At 44.3% G+C, this 17,808-nt stretch overlaps 1 protein-coding gene across 1 annotated transcript in view; it reads right to left on the bottom strand.

Annotated features, from left to right (window-relative positions):
• The window catches only part of KLHL2 (kelch-like family member 2), an 85,419-nt gene that overhangs the window by 20,513 nt on the left and 47,098 nt on the right, over positions 1-17,808 (bottom strand). The window contains exon 5 of the mRNA XM_012656998.1: positions 10,641-10,803. Within this exon, the coding sequence (XP_012512452.1) occupies positions 10,641-10,803 (163 nt within the window). The remainder of the gene's footprint in view (positions 1-10,640; positions 10,804-17,808) is intronic.

Consider the following 17,808-nt stretch of genomic DNA (forward strand, 5'->3'; position numbering starts at 1 on the left):
AAAGAAGAATTTTTCAAATTGAAAGTAATTCTCATTGCAGACGAACAAGTATCATTAAGTATTTCCAGCACTCGGACACCTTCTACTGGCACAATCCTACCTCTGCAGAAAAACCCTCTGGTTCCGGCATCTAGTGCTGACACCCCGTGTTGAATTCTCTTTGCGAGCGGCGTGGTAGATGTGTGAAGTATCGCTGAACATGGAAGCAATTATTTGGCAGTATCTGGAGTAAGTCAGTCTACTTCGGGGCCTGCCTTTCCCTATGCACATTAACGGAACGTTTCTTCAAGTGCTCTGAGCTCTAACCGGCAGGCAGTCTGACGAGACCGTGGCTCGTAACACTCCTCGAGGGACCCAGCACCTCGGGGAGCACCGACAACCGGCTGAGCACGCATGGCGTGCGCGGAAACACGCACTTCTGACGCTCTGAACTCTGGCCGTCCAAGTCTGTTCTGCCGCTGATCTTGATCGAATGTTATCTGACTGTAGCATTTACTGATCTCCCCACTCCAGCTGGAGACGCCACACAATCACCTACAGCAAGTCACACGATTTACGTGGCTTGACACAAACCGCAAGCCACACGGCTCACGGACATCCCGGGCCCCAGTCCCGGCCCGGCCCTCAGTGTTTGCAGAAGGCTTTGTGTTGTGCGTGTTTCCGGCGCCCAGGTCTGCAGCCCCCAGGTTCTCATCAACCCACGCCTGTGCCGCACAATCCCATCAACTAACTTAACCGATTCACCGAGTACCAAACCAAAAATATTAAAAGGTAGTGTCCAAACTTCTTCCTGTATTTTCAAAAGCACCTATCGTGTCCTTTTTCTTTGTAAACCTTGCACTATAAAGGGAAAAAAATAGAGAAAAACAGTTTGTCGATTTAAGCTTCTGGCAAACACTACTAGAAACTGGGAATAGAGGAGTGAATTCACTATTACTCCGATAGTGACATATTTCTAATGGACGTGAGAGGGCACCAAAAACACAGGAAATCTCTAATCCCACAATGTCCCCAGTAACAGTTAAAGATCAATCCTGTGAGTTCTCTCGACAACAGGCACCCACGGGAGTTCTGTTCTGCACTTTTGAAAAGGGCTGAAAAGACTGAAAAGAGATATAAATCTCTCTCTTTTAAAATTGCTTTTGAGAATCTGCTTTTTACAGAGTTCCTGGGTGAGCAGCAGGGTGCCAGCTCCAGGCCTCAGCCACATCTCAGGTCTCCAGCGATGACGCCGTCTCCAGGCAAGGCCAGGACGCCAACTGCCGACGCCCGGACTTGGACATCTGCCGGGAAGGAGGAGCGTAGCAGGTGCAGCAGGGCCCTGGGATCCGGCCACGGATCTTCTTCACCCTAAATCAGAGGCCTGAGGCCTGATTCTCTCTGCCAACACTACCTCCCTCTCTTTCCCATCTGGAAAAAGTAAAATAAACTTTTTCTTCTTTCTATCCTAATCTTTGCCTGGAGAAATCTCTCCCAAAACCCACATGCACTAGCTCGCACCCTAACAGAATGGCCAAGAGAACAAATATTATATCTACATACTATACAAATCCCTCATCCCTGAACGAGATTTGGCTGTGCTTTAATCTACTACTTTCGCAACGGGGATCCTCAAACTTTAAGCTGAGCGTGACAGTTCCGCTGTTGTCATCAAACCACCCTCTTTCTGATTCTGGGTCACGGCGAAACTGCAGTGAGTCATCCAGACCAGGATTTCACGTGGACAATAGGATTCGTTACCAAGAGGAATCACGGCATGTGTGTGTACATCCACACGCCCAAATGCACAAGTATGTCTGAATGGATCTGTTAGCTGTGTTTTCACCCAATTTAGTTTCATGCTTCAGAATGCTTTGGGGTAAGAAGAAGGGAAAGCAGCTTTTTTTTTTTTTTGAGACAGAGTCTCACTCTTTTGCCCGGGCTAGAGTGCCATGGCATTAGCCTAGCTCACAGCAACCTCAAACTCCTGGGCTCAAGCGATCCTCCTGCCTCAGCCTCCCGAGTAGCTGGGACTACAGGCATGCACCACCATGCCCGGCTAATTTTTTCTATATATTTTTAGTTGTCCATATAATTTGTTTCTATTTTTCTTAGTAGAGACGGGGTCTTGCTCTTGCTCAGGCTGGTCTCGACCTCCTGAGCTCAAACAACCCGCCCAACTCGGCCTCCCAGAGTGCTGGGATTACAGGCGCTGTGAGCCACCGCGCCCGGCCTGGAAAGTAGCTTCTTTGAAAGTACCTGTAACTAATTCCCTTCGAATAAAGCAAATCCTCCTGTGATCTGAAGAGAAAAAGGTTTACTGAATTCTACATTTGTTGGAGAAAAACAGCGGATGTCAAACTTTTAAGGGCAAAAGCAGCTGTACAAAACTGATATGGGAGCATATGAGACATCTCTAAAGGGAATCTCATGGTGGTCTCAGGGGAACAGTGTTGGGTGAGATGACGCTACAGGCTGCGGTGGGTCCGTGAGGTGCTGACCAAGCTGCTTCCCTAGCCGCGTGACAACAGCTGTCCGTGAATCAGTTAGTGAGACCTCGGGTCTGACCTTAAGAAAATGTTGAGATAACACAAATCTGGCACGACTAGTAGTGTCAATTCTCAATGTTAAGGTTCTGATACACATATTCAAACTTCCAGGTACCAAAAAGCAACCGAAAACACATTTAGATAGAAACTGGTTCATAGAAACTGTGGAGAGAAGGGCCGGTTAGTGCTGCCCCCCTGGTATTTCTACGCCATCGACGAAATCTCTACTTGTCTCTCCAGTGCTGAGTTCAGACATTAAATGCTCTTACATTACCACCACACTAATAAAAATGACATCATATGAATACTTCTTCCCTGGACACAAGCCACAAAACCATGAAGATCAAAGTTAAAAAAAAACAAAACTCGACTACGAAATCGTGCTTTTCCATACTGCTGGTGGGAGGATAAATTAGCACAGGCTTTACAAAGTGCAATTCTGAAATGCCATCCTGCAAACGTACTTGACCACTTACCAAATGACACACTCTCCAGTTATTCACTGCAGCACTGTTTCTAATAATTACAAAAGAGAGTTTATCAGTAGACACTGGCTAAAACATGGTTCATCCACACAAAGGAATATTCTGCATCTGTGAAAAAGAACAAGGATACTCCTGATATGAAAAGAGCTTTTAGAAATATTGCTAACTAACAACAACAAAAAAAAAAAAAAACAAGGCTCAGAACAGTATATACAGTGTGTTAGCCACTTTTGGGTAAGAAGGGGGACATTGTGCATTGGAGAGACACAGAAGGAACTAATGAAACAGTCACCTACAGAGGGCATCGCGCAGGGAGGAGGCGGGCAGGAATGGAAACGCATTCTGCAGTGGACAGACTCCACACTGTTGCTACAGGAACCACATGGTAAAATGATCTTGGACAAGGGCACCAGACTCCTTAATGGGGAAACGACTGTCTCTTCAACAAAGGGTGCTGGAAAAACCTGCTACTCATATGCAAGAGAATGAAGGCGGACCACATACATCAGATATAAACATTAATTCAAAATGGATTAAGGATCTAAACGTAAGACCCAAAATGTAAAACTCCTAGAAGTAAACAGGAGACGAGCTTCATGAGACTGAATCTGGCAGTCATTTCTTGGATATGACACCAAAAGCACAGGCAACAGAAGCAAAAACCGACAAGTGGGAATACCTCACACTTAAAAGGTTTTGTACATCAAAGAACACGACCAACAAAGGGGAAAGGCAGCCGACGGGACGGAAGAAAACATTTGCAAATCATGTACCAGCACCACTCAGAATGGGCAAAAGGTGGAAGCAACCTGACATCCCTGATGAGTGGACAAAGGGAACAGGTGCGTACCTGCGACAGGCACACACACAGACACATGATGCCCTGTAAGGAAGGAAATCCCAACACATGCTACAACACGGATGAAGCTTGAGGACGCTACGGCAAGGGTAGTGAGCTAGTCACAAAAAGACAAACATCGTATGATTCCACTACTACGAGGCATCTAAAGGAATCCGATTCATAGAAATAGAATAGTCCCGTTTACCAGGGACTGGGGGGAGGTGGAAAAGGAGAGTTTTTATTTAAATGGTGGAGAGCTTCAGTGTTGCAAGACGAGAAAGTTCTGGAGTTCTGTGTCACAGCAGTGTGACTGCTGTATGTAACTACTGAATTGTGTGCTTAAAATGGTTAAGGTGGTAAATTTTATAAGTTTTCACCATAACTTTTCAAAGAAAGTTTTTAATCTTGTGAAAACATTAGTGATTAAAATTTCTTAAATACCAACTAGTTTCCTTCCCCAAAGAAAAAGGAAACGTCGCTACAGACACTCAATGCATTTTGCCTCGACTTCAGTGAGCAGCATCTGCCGCCCTAAAGAAGAAAGATCACTCGTTCACCCTCCCACCTTTGGCCACTGCCCTACCTCGCCTGCTTCACACCAAACTTCTCAGAGCAGACCTCGACACCAAAGCCCGCGTGCTCTGACGCACACGCGCCTCTCAGGGTGGTGGCGCGGTCTCTGGCCCAGCCTCCCCTGGACCTGTCCTGTGGAATCCCTTTCCCGGTCAGTCCTCTCACCCTCTCGCAGTGCCTGCCCCAGTGACGCTCTCTCCTGGTCACCCACCTCCTCTCTGTCCGCGCCGCCCTCGCCCTGCCACCAGCCACAGCTGACAGCTCATTCTGCTCACAGCGCAGAGCTTCCCCGTGACACACGTGGCAGCTGGCCTTCAATAGTTTGCCACTGGTCACTAAGTAAGGCCCAACATGGTGATACTGGTACTGAATGAGCAGTTCCTTCCCTCTGAACAAACACCATAACGCAGTGGGGTGTGATTTCTCACAGTAAAGACTGCCGTCAACAGGCGATACACGTTAAACACATAAACTATATATATAATATATATAAAATATGCACTATACATATGCACTCCTCCTTATATAGATGTATCTGTATGGATTCTCCTTCACTCTCCAGAGCAACTGAACTTTCCTGTTCGCTTCCCTCCAGCAAATAAAATAAGCATATCACGAAACGAAAGACAACCCCTAGAATTTGTCACACCAGGTCCCTGGGGCTCATTAGGCCAGGACTCTCATCCCAAACTAAGTCCAGTGAAATCATATCAATCTAAGTCCAAAGTTTCACTTATTCTATTTTGTACCTTGTGGTAAGGTACAAAGCACCTTTTTATTTAACTTCTAAGCACCAAGCACCTTTCTGATAAAAATTAAATGACATGAAGGGGTCTCTATAATTCCTCTGTACTCCACCTAGCACAGAATCCCATCTGAGAACCGACAGCAGGTGCATGGGTAACAACGGTATCTTAGATCCACAAACAGCTTAACTGTGATGGACAAAAAAAAGATAAAAATATCTCTGGTCTTATTTCCCTGATTAATACCATGACAATGTTAGACAAGATAACTGCTACAGTTCCCTACAACAGTAACACTCTGATTCTTTGATCTTCAATACTATTAATCTCCAGGGGACAAAATCACACCTATAAAACTACATCTCTCGCAGTTCCATTAACAGACAGTGTTGAGAAACCTGAAAACAGCTAACTCACATAAGCTAAAAGAAAACTGTCAACAAAGCAGAGCAGAGATTGCGTGTAGGTTACTAAGACATAAACGAGGACCATCGTGAGTACAAGCATATAAAAGTGATTAATTCTTTTAGCAAGCGGTGGTTAAGTCAGCATGACTTCAGCTAAGAAGTGCTGTACATCAAGTGCATTCACAGTTCTCCAAAGAAAGAATCTTCCGTATCAGCAAATTAATGTTGCAGTAGACCTCTAAATGATCAGCGTCTGTTTTCTAGTACACCTGTCACATAGTCAAGGCTGGTAATACCACCGTTAAACCACTCACTCAACGCAAGCTCTTTGATGGGGGCAGCATTCAAGTCAGGAGCTTCCTCCAACAGGAGTTCGTCCCAAGCAGAGGTTCCTGGCCTAAATTACAGACAGGTGGCAAGTGACTGCAGTGACTCTTCTATGGAAGAAAATCTCATGACTGATTTTACGGATAATGAGGCATCATCCAAATATACCAAACTCGGGTATGAGTCTATCATTACTGGACTGTAAACTCCTTATAAGCAGGGGTTAAATTGTACTGATCCCTTACCTGTCACCCACGACAGTTTGGGCAGTGCCAAGCACAGGTAGCTTTGAAATGACTGATCACTCGGTCTTGGCTGAACAGCCAAAAGTTGGCTGGGAGAGCTGGGACCAGCGAGCACAGATTTATGAATTAAGACAGTAGAACGAGAAGGTATTAACAGAAATACAGTCAGCACAAGGGTCGGGACCCTGGAGCTCCAAACACCAACAAGCCCCAATATGCCCTGCAATTGTGGTCTGAGGTGACAAGTGAGTCACCTTTCATAAAGGAAAGACCAAGTCTCGAATGAGCCGATGGTACAGATTTTGAGGTTGTTGACGGCAGAAGAAGAGGAGGAAAAGATAACCCAGGTGTTACAGACAGAAGTATCCTGGAGGCGGAGAGAGAAAACGCTGCAGACCCAGCCAGTCGCGCAGAAGCAGCGGTGGAGACGGTGAGAGTGCGACAGTCTGGGAGTGGCGCCCTCCACCCAGTGACCCAGGGGTGGCCCCTCAGAAGTTTGCCCCGACATGCAGGTTTGGGGGAAGAGCAAAGTTTCATTTAAGACAAAGGGACACACCTGGAAATAGCTGGACACATAAAAGTGTGATCATTTTACAGGCCAAGCAGGAAGGACAGCAGGACAGCGGGGGGTGCCGGAACACACTGGGTGAAGAGTTTCCACCGCCGCGGCCCGGGGTGCATAACCGGTGACAGCGCAGAGCAAGAGCCAGTGGGAGATGGCACGAAAGCACGGCGGTGGCTGGCGAAGAGGGTTCTTCGCCGCTGGTCCTGCTGCTGAGCCTCGCAGCGTCAGCTACGCACTAGCTCGAAAACGGCAGCGTCAGCTACGCGCTAGCTCGAAAACGGCAGCGCAACTTTCCCTTCCGGCCAGTGAGAAACAGAGTAAGTCGTTTCCCAGATTTTCAGCATGGGGAGTGGTGAGGCAGAGGAATGACTAAGAATTTAAAACTGTCTTTCCCACAAATTTGCCTGACATTATTGAAATGTCATAGCTGGCGACTCGTGGTTATCAACGAGGGTGGCAAAATAAAACTCACATTTCAAGTTATAACTAAAATCCAACTTCAAAAAGAGTCTTTTGCTAGAACTATTAAAATGCATCCCAACTGATGAGTTCGGTTCTTTTCTCCTTTATATTTTTAGCCTGCCCAAGACACTAAAAGCACAGATCTTAATGATTTGGGAAATGGTTAAAATATAGACACCACCCAAAACATGAGAAGTAGAAGGGTTCACAAAACAGCACTCCCCAAATAAGTCAGTGCACTTGGGGTTAATGAGGAAAACTTTATTTTTAGATATGAAGCAAAAAATAATTTCACACGGCTTTTTCAGCTACAAAAAAAAATTCATCTGAGAGCGTAACAAAGGCTGACCGCAGCCTCAGCACGCAGGTCACGTAACCCCTGTGGTCTGGCTGTGACTGGCAGACGCTGCTCACTCCGTGTCCTGGCAACACGGCGTGGCCAATGTGAAGGCTGCCACGGTCAGCGCCACGTGCAAGAGCGCATCAGCATGCGCGGCATGGGCCCCACACCTCCCTGCCCAGACCTCTACACTCCCCACTTGGCTTCTCACTTTCTGTCTCCAAAGATGCTGACGTTATTGAAGATAAGCGTAAGTTCGTGGGCGAGATCTCCATGGGACATCTTAACTCTTTCGTTATACCTGCACAATTTAATTTACTTTAGTTCCAATGAATATGAGAAGGCTCATTTCCAATCTGCAAGGGAAAGGAATGAAGCTGCTCTTGGTGGGTTTTCCAAGGATGGGGAGAGCTCTGGGCTCCTAACGCTGTCACACGTGGATCAGAAAGTTCCCCGAGGTTCTGCAGGCTTGCTCTCTTCACCTTGCTCTCCCTCGGCAACCCTCTGTCCTCTCTCCTTCCTTCTGTGCGCGCCTGTGCATGTGCGTGTGTGTGTGTGCGCACGCGTGCGCATGCATGTCTGGACTCTTCCAAGGCTATTTATTCCTTCTTTCCTTCCCTTTCGCACCTCAACAAGCTGGCACAGGCCCTGCTTCGCCCACTGCCTGTGACAGGAAAAAGAAAGAGATGTTGACTTAGCTGCCCCTGCATTCCTTTATGCTCAGACCTTTTCACGTGCCACGTGATCTCATTTCAAAGTAATTCAGGAGTTTGCGTAGATTTTCTGGACACATTAAGGGCTTGAAGTCAAACAAACTAAAAAAGTTATTTATTCATGGCAGAAAAAGAGAGCTATAGACATCTTCCTGCATGGATTCCTTACCTTCCCACCTCCTATTTGCTTAAAATATAAACAATCAGATACTTTCACTATAAAGACGACCTGTCTTATAGTATTATTCTGGATTGTTTATTTTAGAAAGTTTGGTGCAACTAGTTATCAATGCACCAAAGATATGGAAATGGCTTCATTATATGAGCTTGGTCTTTGTAATTGCATTTGTTTAAAAATATAAGGATGAACTATATAAATAAAATATGACAATTGCTTCAAAGTAATACCAGAGGATATATAAAATGCATCAAGCGGTAGACTTATGATTTGTGTACTTTTTTTTCTATGTGTACACTAAAAAGTGTACACATAAAAAAAAACAGGAGGGGAAGAAAAAAGGGTATGGTTGAAACAATATTATCTATGAGTTATAATCGGATGTTGAGTATTACTCTATTCTTGTATGTGTTTTCATAATAAAAGACATTTTAAAATGTTACCTATAAACCTAAGAAACTCAAGCAAATGTGAGGTTCAGATGCATGGTGTAAAAGCAGTACATCCTCTAAGACTAGATTCTGATTTAAAACATAGTGTGTTAAAAGGGAAGAATCTATATTTCTTTACAATTTTGCTAAAAGTGACAATAATTTTCCCACAAAAAATTGTTGGCATAATTATGAAGTACTTTACAAACTAAGATACGAGGTGTTCTAATACTGTCGAAAACTTTTTCTCATTTTGTGGCATACTACAATAAATTTAAGATTTTAAAAATGAGAAAGAATAATAAGATCAGCTGGTTCTGACAGGAGCAGAACCAGGAGTTCCAGGGTATTGTGTGAACAGTGTGTGCACAGCTGACCCATCGACCTCGCTGTGCTCCCTCCCTCCCCACCTCTCCCCACACCCTTAGGAGTCAGTGACATTCATCAAGCACTATGGACACAACTAGCAGCCCAAGAAAAAAGATCTTAAAAATAATGTTAAGTAGTAATTGCTTCATGCAGGAAAAATCTACCCAAAAATACAAGCCTTCTCGGTTTTCCTAATAAAGTCACTTATAACAGGCACATCCTGTCTAGCAGTTAATGGAGTTTGGATCCATAAAGAATATTTCCTACTTAGGTGAAGAACAGAATTAGTTGCACTGGAACACATCAATGAATTCAAATTTGTCTGGTTTTTCTAAAATGCCTCATCCCACTCAAAAGGATTGCGTGAATATCGTGACGTATCACAGGCATTCCCAACTTACAGAACGGTCATGTTTTAAAAGCTCATATGTGAATCAGGTTCCTGGCTGACACACACATGGGCGCACACCCTCCAACACACCTCACCCAGATCCACTACTGAAAGCTCCCTTACTCATCAGAGTAAATGCACTAAAGCAGAGTTTGGACAAGGGCGCTGACATTTGAAGGCTGGGGAAGTTCTAGAACTTAGTAAGGGGGCAGTAGTCACAGACCCTCCTGTGCCAACTGTTCCTACTGGGTCTCACAGATGCAGGGCAGTGTCTTGCAAGAAGATGGTGGATTGTAACTTCTAACAGGTTTATCTTCCAGAAATATAGTTTAAAAAAAAAAAAAAAACTTCCCAATAATCACTTTCAATTTGTATTTTTTAAATGGTTATAAACACCAAGAAAAAAAACTATAGGTTACTTTTGTGACCTTTAGCTACATGCAAAGCTATAGCAAGACTCTCTCGTCTCCAGCTGCAGGAGGAGGAGTGTGACGGGCCTGCTCAGCTGCGCAAGCGACGGCTCCTGGAACCGCCACGGCCCTTCCTCCTCCACAGCGAGAGGCCGCGCAAGCTACGGGACCAGTGCCTACGGAGAGGACTGCACACAGGGGTTCTACGTTTCTACTCCACCCAAACCACCTAGATCTCACTGCTTTGAAGATTTTTTAAGCCACAGAAGTGTTTTCATGGATGCAAGAAAAGTGTGTAAAAAATCAGAGATAAAGTAACTTAATTTCACATGCATATCCTTTTTCGTACGCCTATTCATTTGACATTTGAAAGAAAAACACACAGAAAGTCAAAATCAATACTTGTATAAAACTAACTACTCTATTAGGTCCAATGCCAATTTATAGTTGCTTTTTTGTGCTCATAATTTTATGAGTATGCTTCAATTACGCGGTGCTACCATCATATTAATATAATTTTAGCTGTACTTTTATAAAGCAGCTTTCCAGAGACCACTGTGGAATCACATCAGAATGCGAGAGTTCCCGACTCTCCTGGTCTCAAACTCGGCCGGGGCCGCACCACTTGCCTGCGTAGGTGTTGGCCTTGTTCAGGAGATCCGTGCAAGCGTGCATGTCCGCGAAAGCCCGGATGCCTAGGCAGTTGACAGGGTGAAGCTGGGACTCCAAAAACTCACAGCAAGTCTTCTTCACGTCCTGTAGCTGTAACAGACCAGCTGCCGGGAGAAGAACCTGCAACACACAAGCAAATATGCTCAGGCAACGAGCTGGAAAGTCTCTACTGACCACTCCACGTCGGGTACAAGCAGCTCAGCCACGGCTTATGATCTGCATCCACACTCGAATATTCCACAGAAAACAAATGCAAGAATTTCTGGCAACGTGCAATGGTAATGACTCTTCATAGTCCCACAATTTCCAAGGAATCCCTCAAAGGTCTCTTTTTGGTCACAATATAAGAGATATCAGGATGATGTTAGATTATAATGTTTTGTTTTACAAGCATTAAAATAGTGTTCCTTTGACTTTTAAAAAGACAAATCATTAGAATGCTAGGAGTGCTATGGTTCAGTGAAAACGCTTTTGTTTCCTTACAAGGTGGGCCCGGAGTAACACACACCACAACAAACCGCGTTTCTGAATGCCTGTTTTTCCACTGTGTGAACAGCACAACAGACGGCTTTCCTGATGGGGTAGAACAATTTTAAATTCAACAGTCTCTAGTTAAAACAGAGAGTTTTTCTATAATGTAATACCTGTGCTAAAAAGGAAAGCACAAAAGGTAATTGCCTAATAATAACTTTTTAATCTATATTTTTATTTTTATGATGCTAAGCAATTTTATATTAATTACAGGTTATTCTGTAGGATTTAACCTCCATCTTCACTATAAATACTACATCCCCCACTACAACTGCTTGTCAAATAGGTCAATAATGGAAACATTTTTCCCTGTGAGTCAGTAGAGTGCTATACCTGAAGGTCAAATGAAGGAGGAAAACTTCATTTAAAAAAATTTTCAAACATCTGTTGTTCTTTTTTAAAAGCCAAGGGAAAAAACCCCTCAGCTATTAGAACAATGGTCAATTTTAAAAAAGACGACATCAGCATAAAAAATAAATAAAATTTTCTAAGCTCCTTCAGGAGTTGACTTTCATATACAACATACTTCAGCCCAAGGAGAATAAAGAAATAGCAGTTTATGAATATCTTTTACAATTCTCCTAAATCTGTATAAGTCCTAAATGTGAAAAAGAAGAGCACTGATCTCTGTAACACAAACTACTCTTATTTTCTGGAGAACAGAAGCTTTAACTCTTGGGCCTAAAGACTGTGTGTCTGTACACACACACACACACACACACACACACACACACACACATAGTCAAAGAGTAATCAGTGGAATTAAGAGGGTAGTTTTTCATGTGTTTTAGCCCCCAACGCCACCAACTAGTATTAGTTTTCTCTAAAAAAAAAATGGAAACAGTATCCAGATATAATGCCTTTTCCTTCTGAATTTAGGACAAATAAAGTATAAATAATGTTGCTATAGCCAAACCTGTTGCATAACGTGTACAAGAAGTTTCATTATGTTACGAGAATGAATCCCCATGGAAGGCTTCAATTTGTCGATAATTTTCAAACTGGAGGTTTTCCGTGCTGGTGTAATTGTGCTCTGAAGCAACGTAAAGCACGTTCCAAGAGGCTCAACAGTACAGCCACTTAATTCAGCAAATACACATGGCTTAGAAAGTGGTCTTCAGTGTGACATTTAGTCTCTGTGAAATTGGCACAAATGGTAATCATCATCCCTCTCACCAGCATCTTCCTGAAGAAAACAGGGTAGTGCAGGAGAAAGCAGACTGTTGGTTCTCGCAGAAAGAGGGGAGAAGGCGGCTGAGCAGAAACAGGCTCATCCGCACACTGCTGGTGGGAGGATATATTGTTCAACCTCCACGAAGAACGTTTATTTCAAATTCAAAATTATAAACGCGCATATCCTCCGACCCAGCAATTCAATCTACAGATACACTGACATAGGCACAAAATCTCACATGAGCGAGATACTCATTGCCGCATTGTTGTGGGTAACATGAGAAGCTAGAAAAAGCCTAAGTGTTCATCATAAGGAGACTGGCTAAACGACTGCGATCATTCAATGGAAAACTTTGCAGTCATTCCAAAGAAGGAAAAAACTATATAAATGGGGCAATTTCTGAGATATATACCTCAGTGAAAAAAATAAGTGATTGGTATGTTATGCTAATATACACACCCACACTTATATATACATTCATCTAAAAGAGCAGCTATAGCAGGCTTTTAAATTTTATTTTGCTTTGATTTCAACTTCATCACTACCAAGTCCAGATCTACCTGATCAGGAGATCGAAATTCATAAAACCGTAGAATTTCTGATCCAGAAGGGCCATAACAAGTCGTCTGGGTCAGAGACATAAAAGCTCTTTCAACAGTGGTCCCAGTGGCTAGAAACTCACATATAATTTTTTTATTGACGGCAGTGATAATAGTTGCGTGCTCAGCAAACATAGTAAACATAACTTAAATTTGAGTGAAATGTGTAATAGGAGTTTATTCATGTTTTTCCTTTGTCAGTACATCCTTCAAAAATGCCTCAGTTTTATGATGTAATTTTACTAGGACTAAACTTCAACAGCCACAATTATGCAATTAATTACATCCAGTTTCAAAGGCAATTGCTAACTGACCCGGTTTGCTAGCATGACCCCATCAGTCACTCGTAATGAAAACAGGAAAACAGCTGGGGCCACACCAACAACTCCGGCTCATTTTGTGTATTAAATGGGCAGTTAGAACAAAACAAAATATAAAATGCTCTGATTTCAGATAAACCATATCCTATGATCAGAACCCCGTAAACCGGCACCCTGTAAGCTGGATGCTTTGGGATCAAATCAAATCAAATCCAACTTCCTGATTTGTGGGATGAAGAAACCAAGCCCTAACGGGGTTAAATGGCTTGGCCAATCACGGGGAGGGAGGGAGACAGTCAAACTGGCCAACTCTTTGGTCCGCTGTTCTTTCTGACTCCTTCAGCCCCTCCCTGGGTGCGGAATGGAAGAGCACGTATCATTTCTGACTCTCCAATTCTGGTCTTTTCAACAAGAGTGAGGAAGACACGACCGCTTCGTCAGCGCACTCTCGTAGTTGCTTCCATTTTCTGAGTCATCACTCACTGGGCGCGCGTTGGGCAGGCAACGCTGCCTCACTATCCCCACCACGCACCGAACAGAGGCCTGGGGAAGCTGCCTAACCTGCCAAAGGTCACACACCTGGGATGGGGCCGGCCAAGCCTGCTATGAGAGCAGTGTTAGCCAAAATGGGCATGATGATTTTAGACAGCACACAGAGAGACGCTCTTGTGTTAACAGGAATATATTTTTAAAGTTACCTTCCATTTATTTCAATAATATAAACATTCTGTTTCAAATAAATTTATTTAAGCAAAAACTGAGTCACTGCAGAGAAAAACATTAACTATTTAGTAGTATTAGCAATGCAGAATACAGCAAAATCATGAAGGTGGCACACAAATGATTGAAATTTGGAAAACTCTGACTTGGGAGATCAGATTTAATATTCTAATCTTTCAATATCTGATATCACTCTGATTCCTGTGGTTTTACATATCACTGAAAAAGAAGAATGTGCTTTAATCTGGGGCGATCACAAACCCACGGCTTATTTTCTACTCAAGTGGATAAACTGTGCTATTGGTAACAAACGTAAGAAACACCTAGCAATGTAAAGAGGTGATTTTTCATTTGCTATTTAGCTCACAATAAAAGGTCCGATGAATAAATTTATGTCTCTAAAACTGTATTTTCTGAGCTCTCTAAAGCAAAGCAGCAGCTGATAGTGCTGTCCCACACGGAATAGAATCACAATGACACAACAATCCCCAGCCACCATCTAGCAGAAAATCCCATTTATGCTGCTCTAGTATTAACCCCAAGATTGGCGAAAACAACCCGAAGGTACGCTAAGACCCTGAACTACATTCTGAAGCATCAAAGAAAGAGCACCTATGATCTGCTGTCTATTCTCAACGTCAACGACATACTCTAAGGATCCAGGAACGACTGAATCCCACACGGTGCGAACACTGAGTGCATGCACTTCCCAAAGCCAGAACATCTCTCTCCAGCACCTCAGCCTCCAGGAAAAATGTGAAGTGGGCAGTGACCGCAATGGGGCCGCGCCCCTCCTCCCCGCATCCTCCCCTAGTTCTAGTCCACCCGCCCCGAGTCTCCGCGCACCCGGCGCTCTCAGGCGGGCTAATCCCTTTCTGGCCACTATGGACAGTACCGCTTCATTTCCTCTGCTTTGCAGCACTCCCACTGTCAGACCGACCCGATGTGTCTGTTCCCACGTTCGCTGTCCCTCTCTGCAGAGGAGGACGAGCTCTGCGGCAGCAGGGTCACGTCTGTTTACCCCTGCTGTGTGCCACGTCCTGGAATACCTGGGCACCTCACTGTGAACCAAACCGAAGGTAAACTCGCCACTCCCGTGGGTATCTGTATTTTAAAAGATACAACTTTGGTGTCCTTCGAGCCAGAATTATAACCTCTATTTCTAGGAGTGTATCTGTACGGGATACTTCCTGTGTCCTGCTGCAGAGCCTCTCAGCTCCACCTCTTGCTCAGGCCGCGCTGCACCCAACAGGCCCAAGCAGGCTTCCATCACCCTGGTGAAGAAGGAACGTGAGGGTCCTCACCCAGCCCCTGCCACACTCTCCCTGGCTTCCCACCCCAGACTTCGGTGACGCACTGGGCACTCACCACCGCACAGCTGGGAGCACAGAGGAGATACTCGGTGGGGCCGCCCTCGGGAAGCAGAGAATAGCCCAAAGGAAGGCGAACACTTCCCGTTCTGTTCCCCAAGCAGACAGTCCTGAGACACATTTCCTAAGCCTCCTCGACACGTCCTCGTGGGCAGGCGCGATGGCTCATGCCTGTAATCTCAGTGCTTTGGGAGGCTGAGGCGGGAGGATCACTTGAGGCCAGGAGTTCAAGACCAGCCAGAGCAAGAGCAGGACCCCATCTCTACTAAAAAACAGAGTAATTATCCGGGCATGGTGGTGCACCCCCTGTGGTCCCAGCTACCTGGGGGGCTGAGCCAGGAGGATGGCTGAGTCGGGGAGGAAGGTCCTGGTGAGAATAAATACGCCACATTTGGCTGTGGCCACATCTCCCAAATTAACTAACTGCACACAAGCCTTGCTTTCGGAGGAACTCCAGGCTACCACATTATACAATGAAACAAACTATGAATGTGGATATACTTAGCTATAGGAATATTCATTATAGTGCTATTTATATCAAAAACTAAAAAGAATTTAAATGCCCAATAACAGAGATAGACAAAGTCAATTCTATAATATCAATAAAATTGAATACTATGCAGCTATTTAAAAAGACATAGCAGACAAATATTCAATGACTTAGAAAAATTGTCCTAATATATTTAATATAAGAAGCTAGTTTCTAAAGAGAATATATAGTATCAGCCCTTTTTCTGTAAACGCACATATGCGTAAATACAGAGATAGTACTAGAGAGATACACCACAATCGTTAACAGGGACTGTCGCTGGAAAACTTTTTCTGAATCTTCTATAATGAACACGTACCACTGAAATGGTGAAATGTTATTTAAGAGGAGGTCAGGGGGAAGCAAGTAAAGGAATTCCTCTGCGGACCTCTAGAATTCTATTCAGTGTGGCAACGGGGCAGGGGACTATTCACCAGTGGTGCTTCTCGGGGACCTCCTGCCACCCACCAGAGGCCTGTCGCGCCCGTGGTTAGTCCCAAAGGCCTCCGTCATCGCACTCTTGTTGGGTGGAACCCCAAGTAGCTCTAGGCTTCACTCTTCCCGCTCACGTGCACAGCAGTACCTTTAAATGTTTGGAGAAACATGAACTAGAAGAACATGACCAGCTGATTAAATAAATCTAACTTAAAAATGCTATCATTTGTAAAATAGAAAAAAAATTTCATTTTGATATGCCGATTTCCAACATATGGAGACAACTAAAAGGCCACCCATTTTGCATTAGGGAGATGCTTCTGCAACGAACAAAGCGGGGGAAGCCACCACTGACGAGTGAAGGAGAAACCCAGACGTGGACGACAACGCAGGCCAGTCAGATCCGCACGACACTCTCTCAGCAGTTGCACGTTTTACAGTAAGACGCTTTCGTCCTATTTCACATTCTTTTTTTTTTTTTTTTTGAGATAGAGTCTCACTCTGCTGCCCGGGCTAGAGTGCCATGGCGTCAGCCTAGCTCACAGCAACCTCAAACTCCCAGGCTCAAGCAATCCTCCTGCCTCAGCCTCCCAAGTAGCTGGGACTACAGGCATGCGCCACCATGCCCGGCTAATTTTTTTTTTTCTATTTTTAGTTGTTTGGCTAATTTCTTTCTATTTATAGTAGAGACGGGGGTCTCGCTCTTACTCAGGCTGGTCTCGAACTCCTGAGCTCAAGCAATCCTCCCGCCTCGGCCTCCCAGAGTGCTAGGATTACAAGCGTGAGCCACCACACCTGGCCCTATTTCACGTTCTTGACAAGCCAAATCACACAGAAGAGGTTTCGCTTAGACAAGTATTCCCCTTCCACTTGGCTATTATACTCTGTAGTTCATTTTCAGCCTGGGCATTTACTCCGTAGGGGAAATAATTTATGTGGTGCACCTTTAAAATTCTGAGCCATTAGCGGTTTATTAGGAAGAGACTGCCAGGGGTCTGACTGCACCATATACAAGGTTTCCAGATGTCTGAGAAAACATGCAAATGTGAAACTCACAGCTCAGTCACTGTTAACTTCACTGTAAATGCACTTTTTAAAAAGCAGATTTTTATTAATTTCCCAGCAATTTTATATTTATATTAGAAGCACTTGTTTATTTAAAGTGCAAGGGTCTTGCATACCAGGAATGACCTAAAAACAGGGAGGAAACAGCTGTACAAAGGGCGTGAGCAGAGGGAAGACATTGTCCCCAAACTTACAGCAGCTGTATGTTGTTGGACTAAAACAGCCTGACCGTATAACATAATCTACAACTTTCATTAGCACACATCTAAAAGCTGCATTCAGTCCCCAGTTTACAAATAAGTTGTGTTTCCACAGGTTTATTTTTTCAACTGGCTGCTTGATACTTACTGCCCATTCACTCACAGAAACATTATTATAAATG

This window comes from Propithecus coquereli, unplaced genomic scaffold, assembly GCF_000956105.1.
Source record: "Propithecus coquereli isolate 6110/MARCELLA unplaced genomic scaffold, Pcoq_1.0 Scaffold53, whole genome shotgun sequence".
NCBI lineage: Eukaryota > Metazoa > Chordata > Mammalia > Primates > Indriidae > Propithecus > Propithecus coquereli.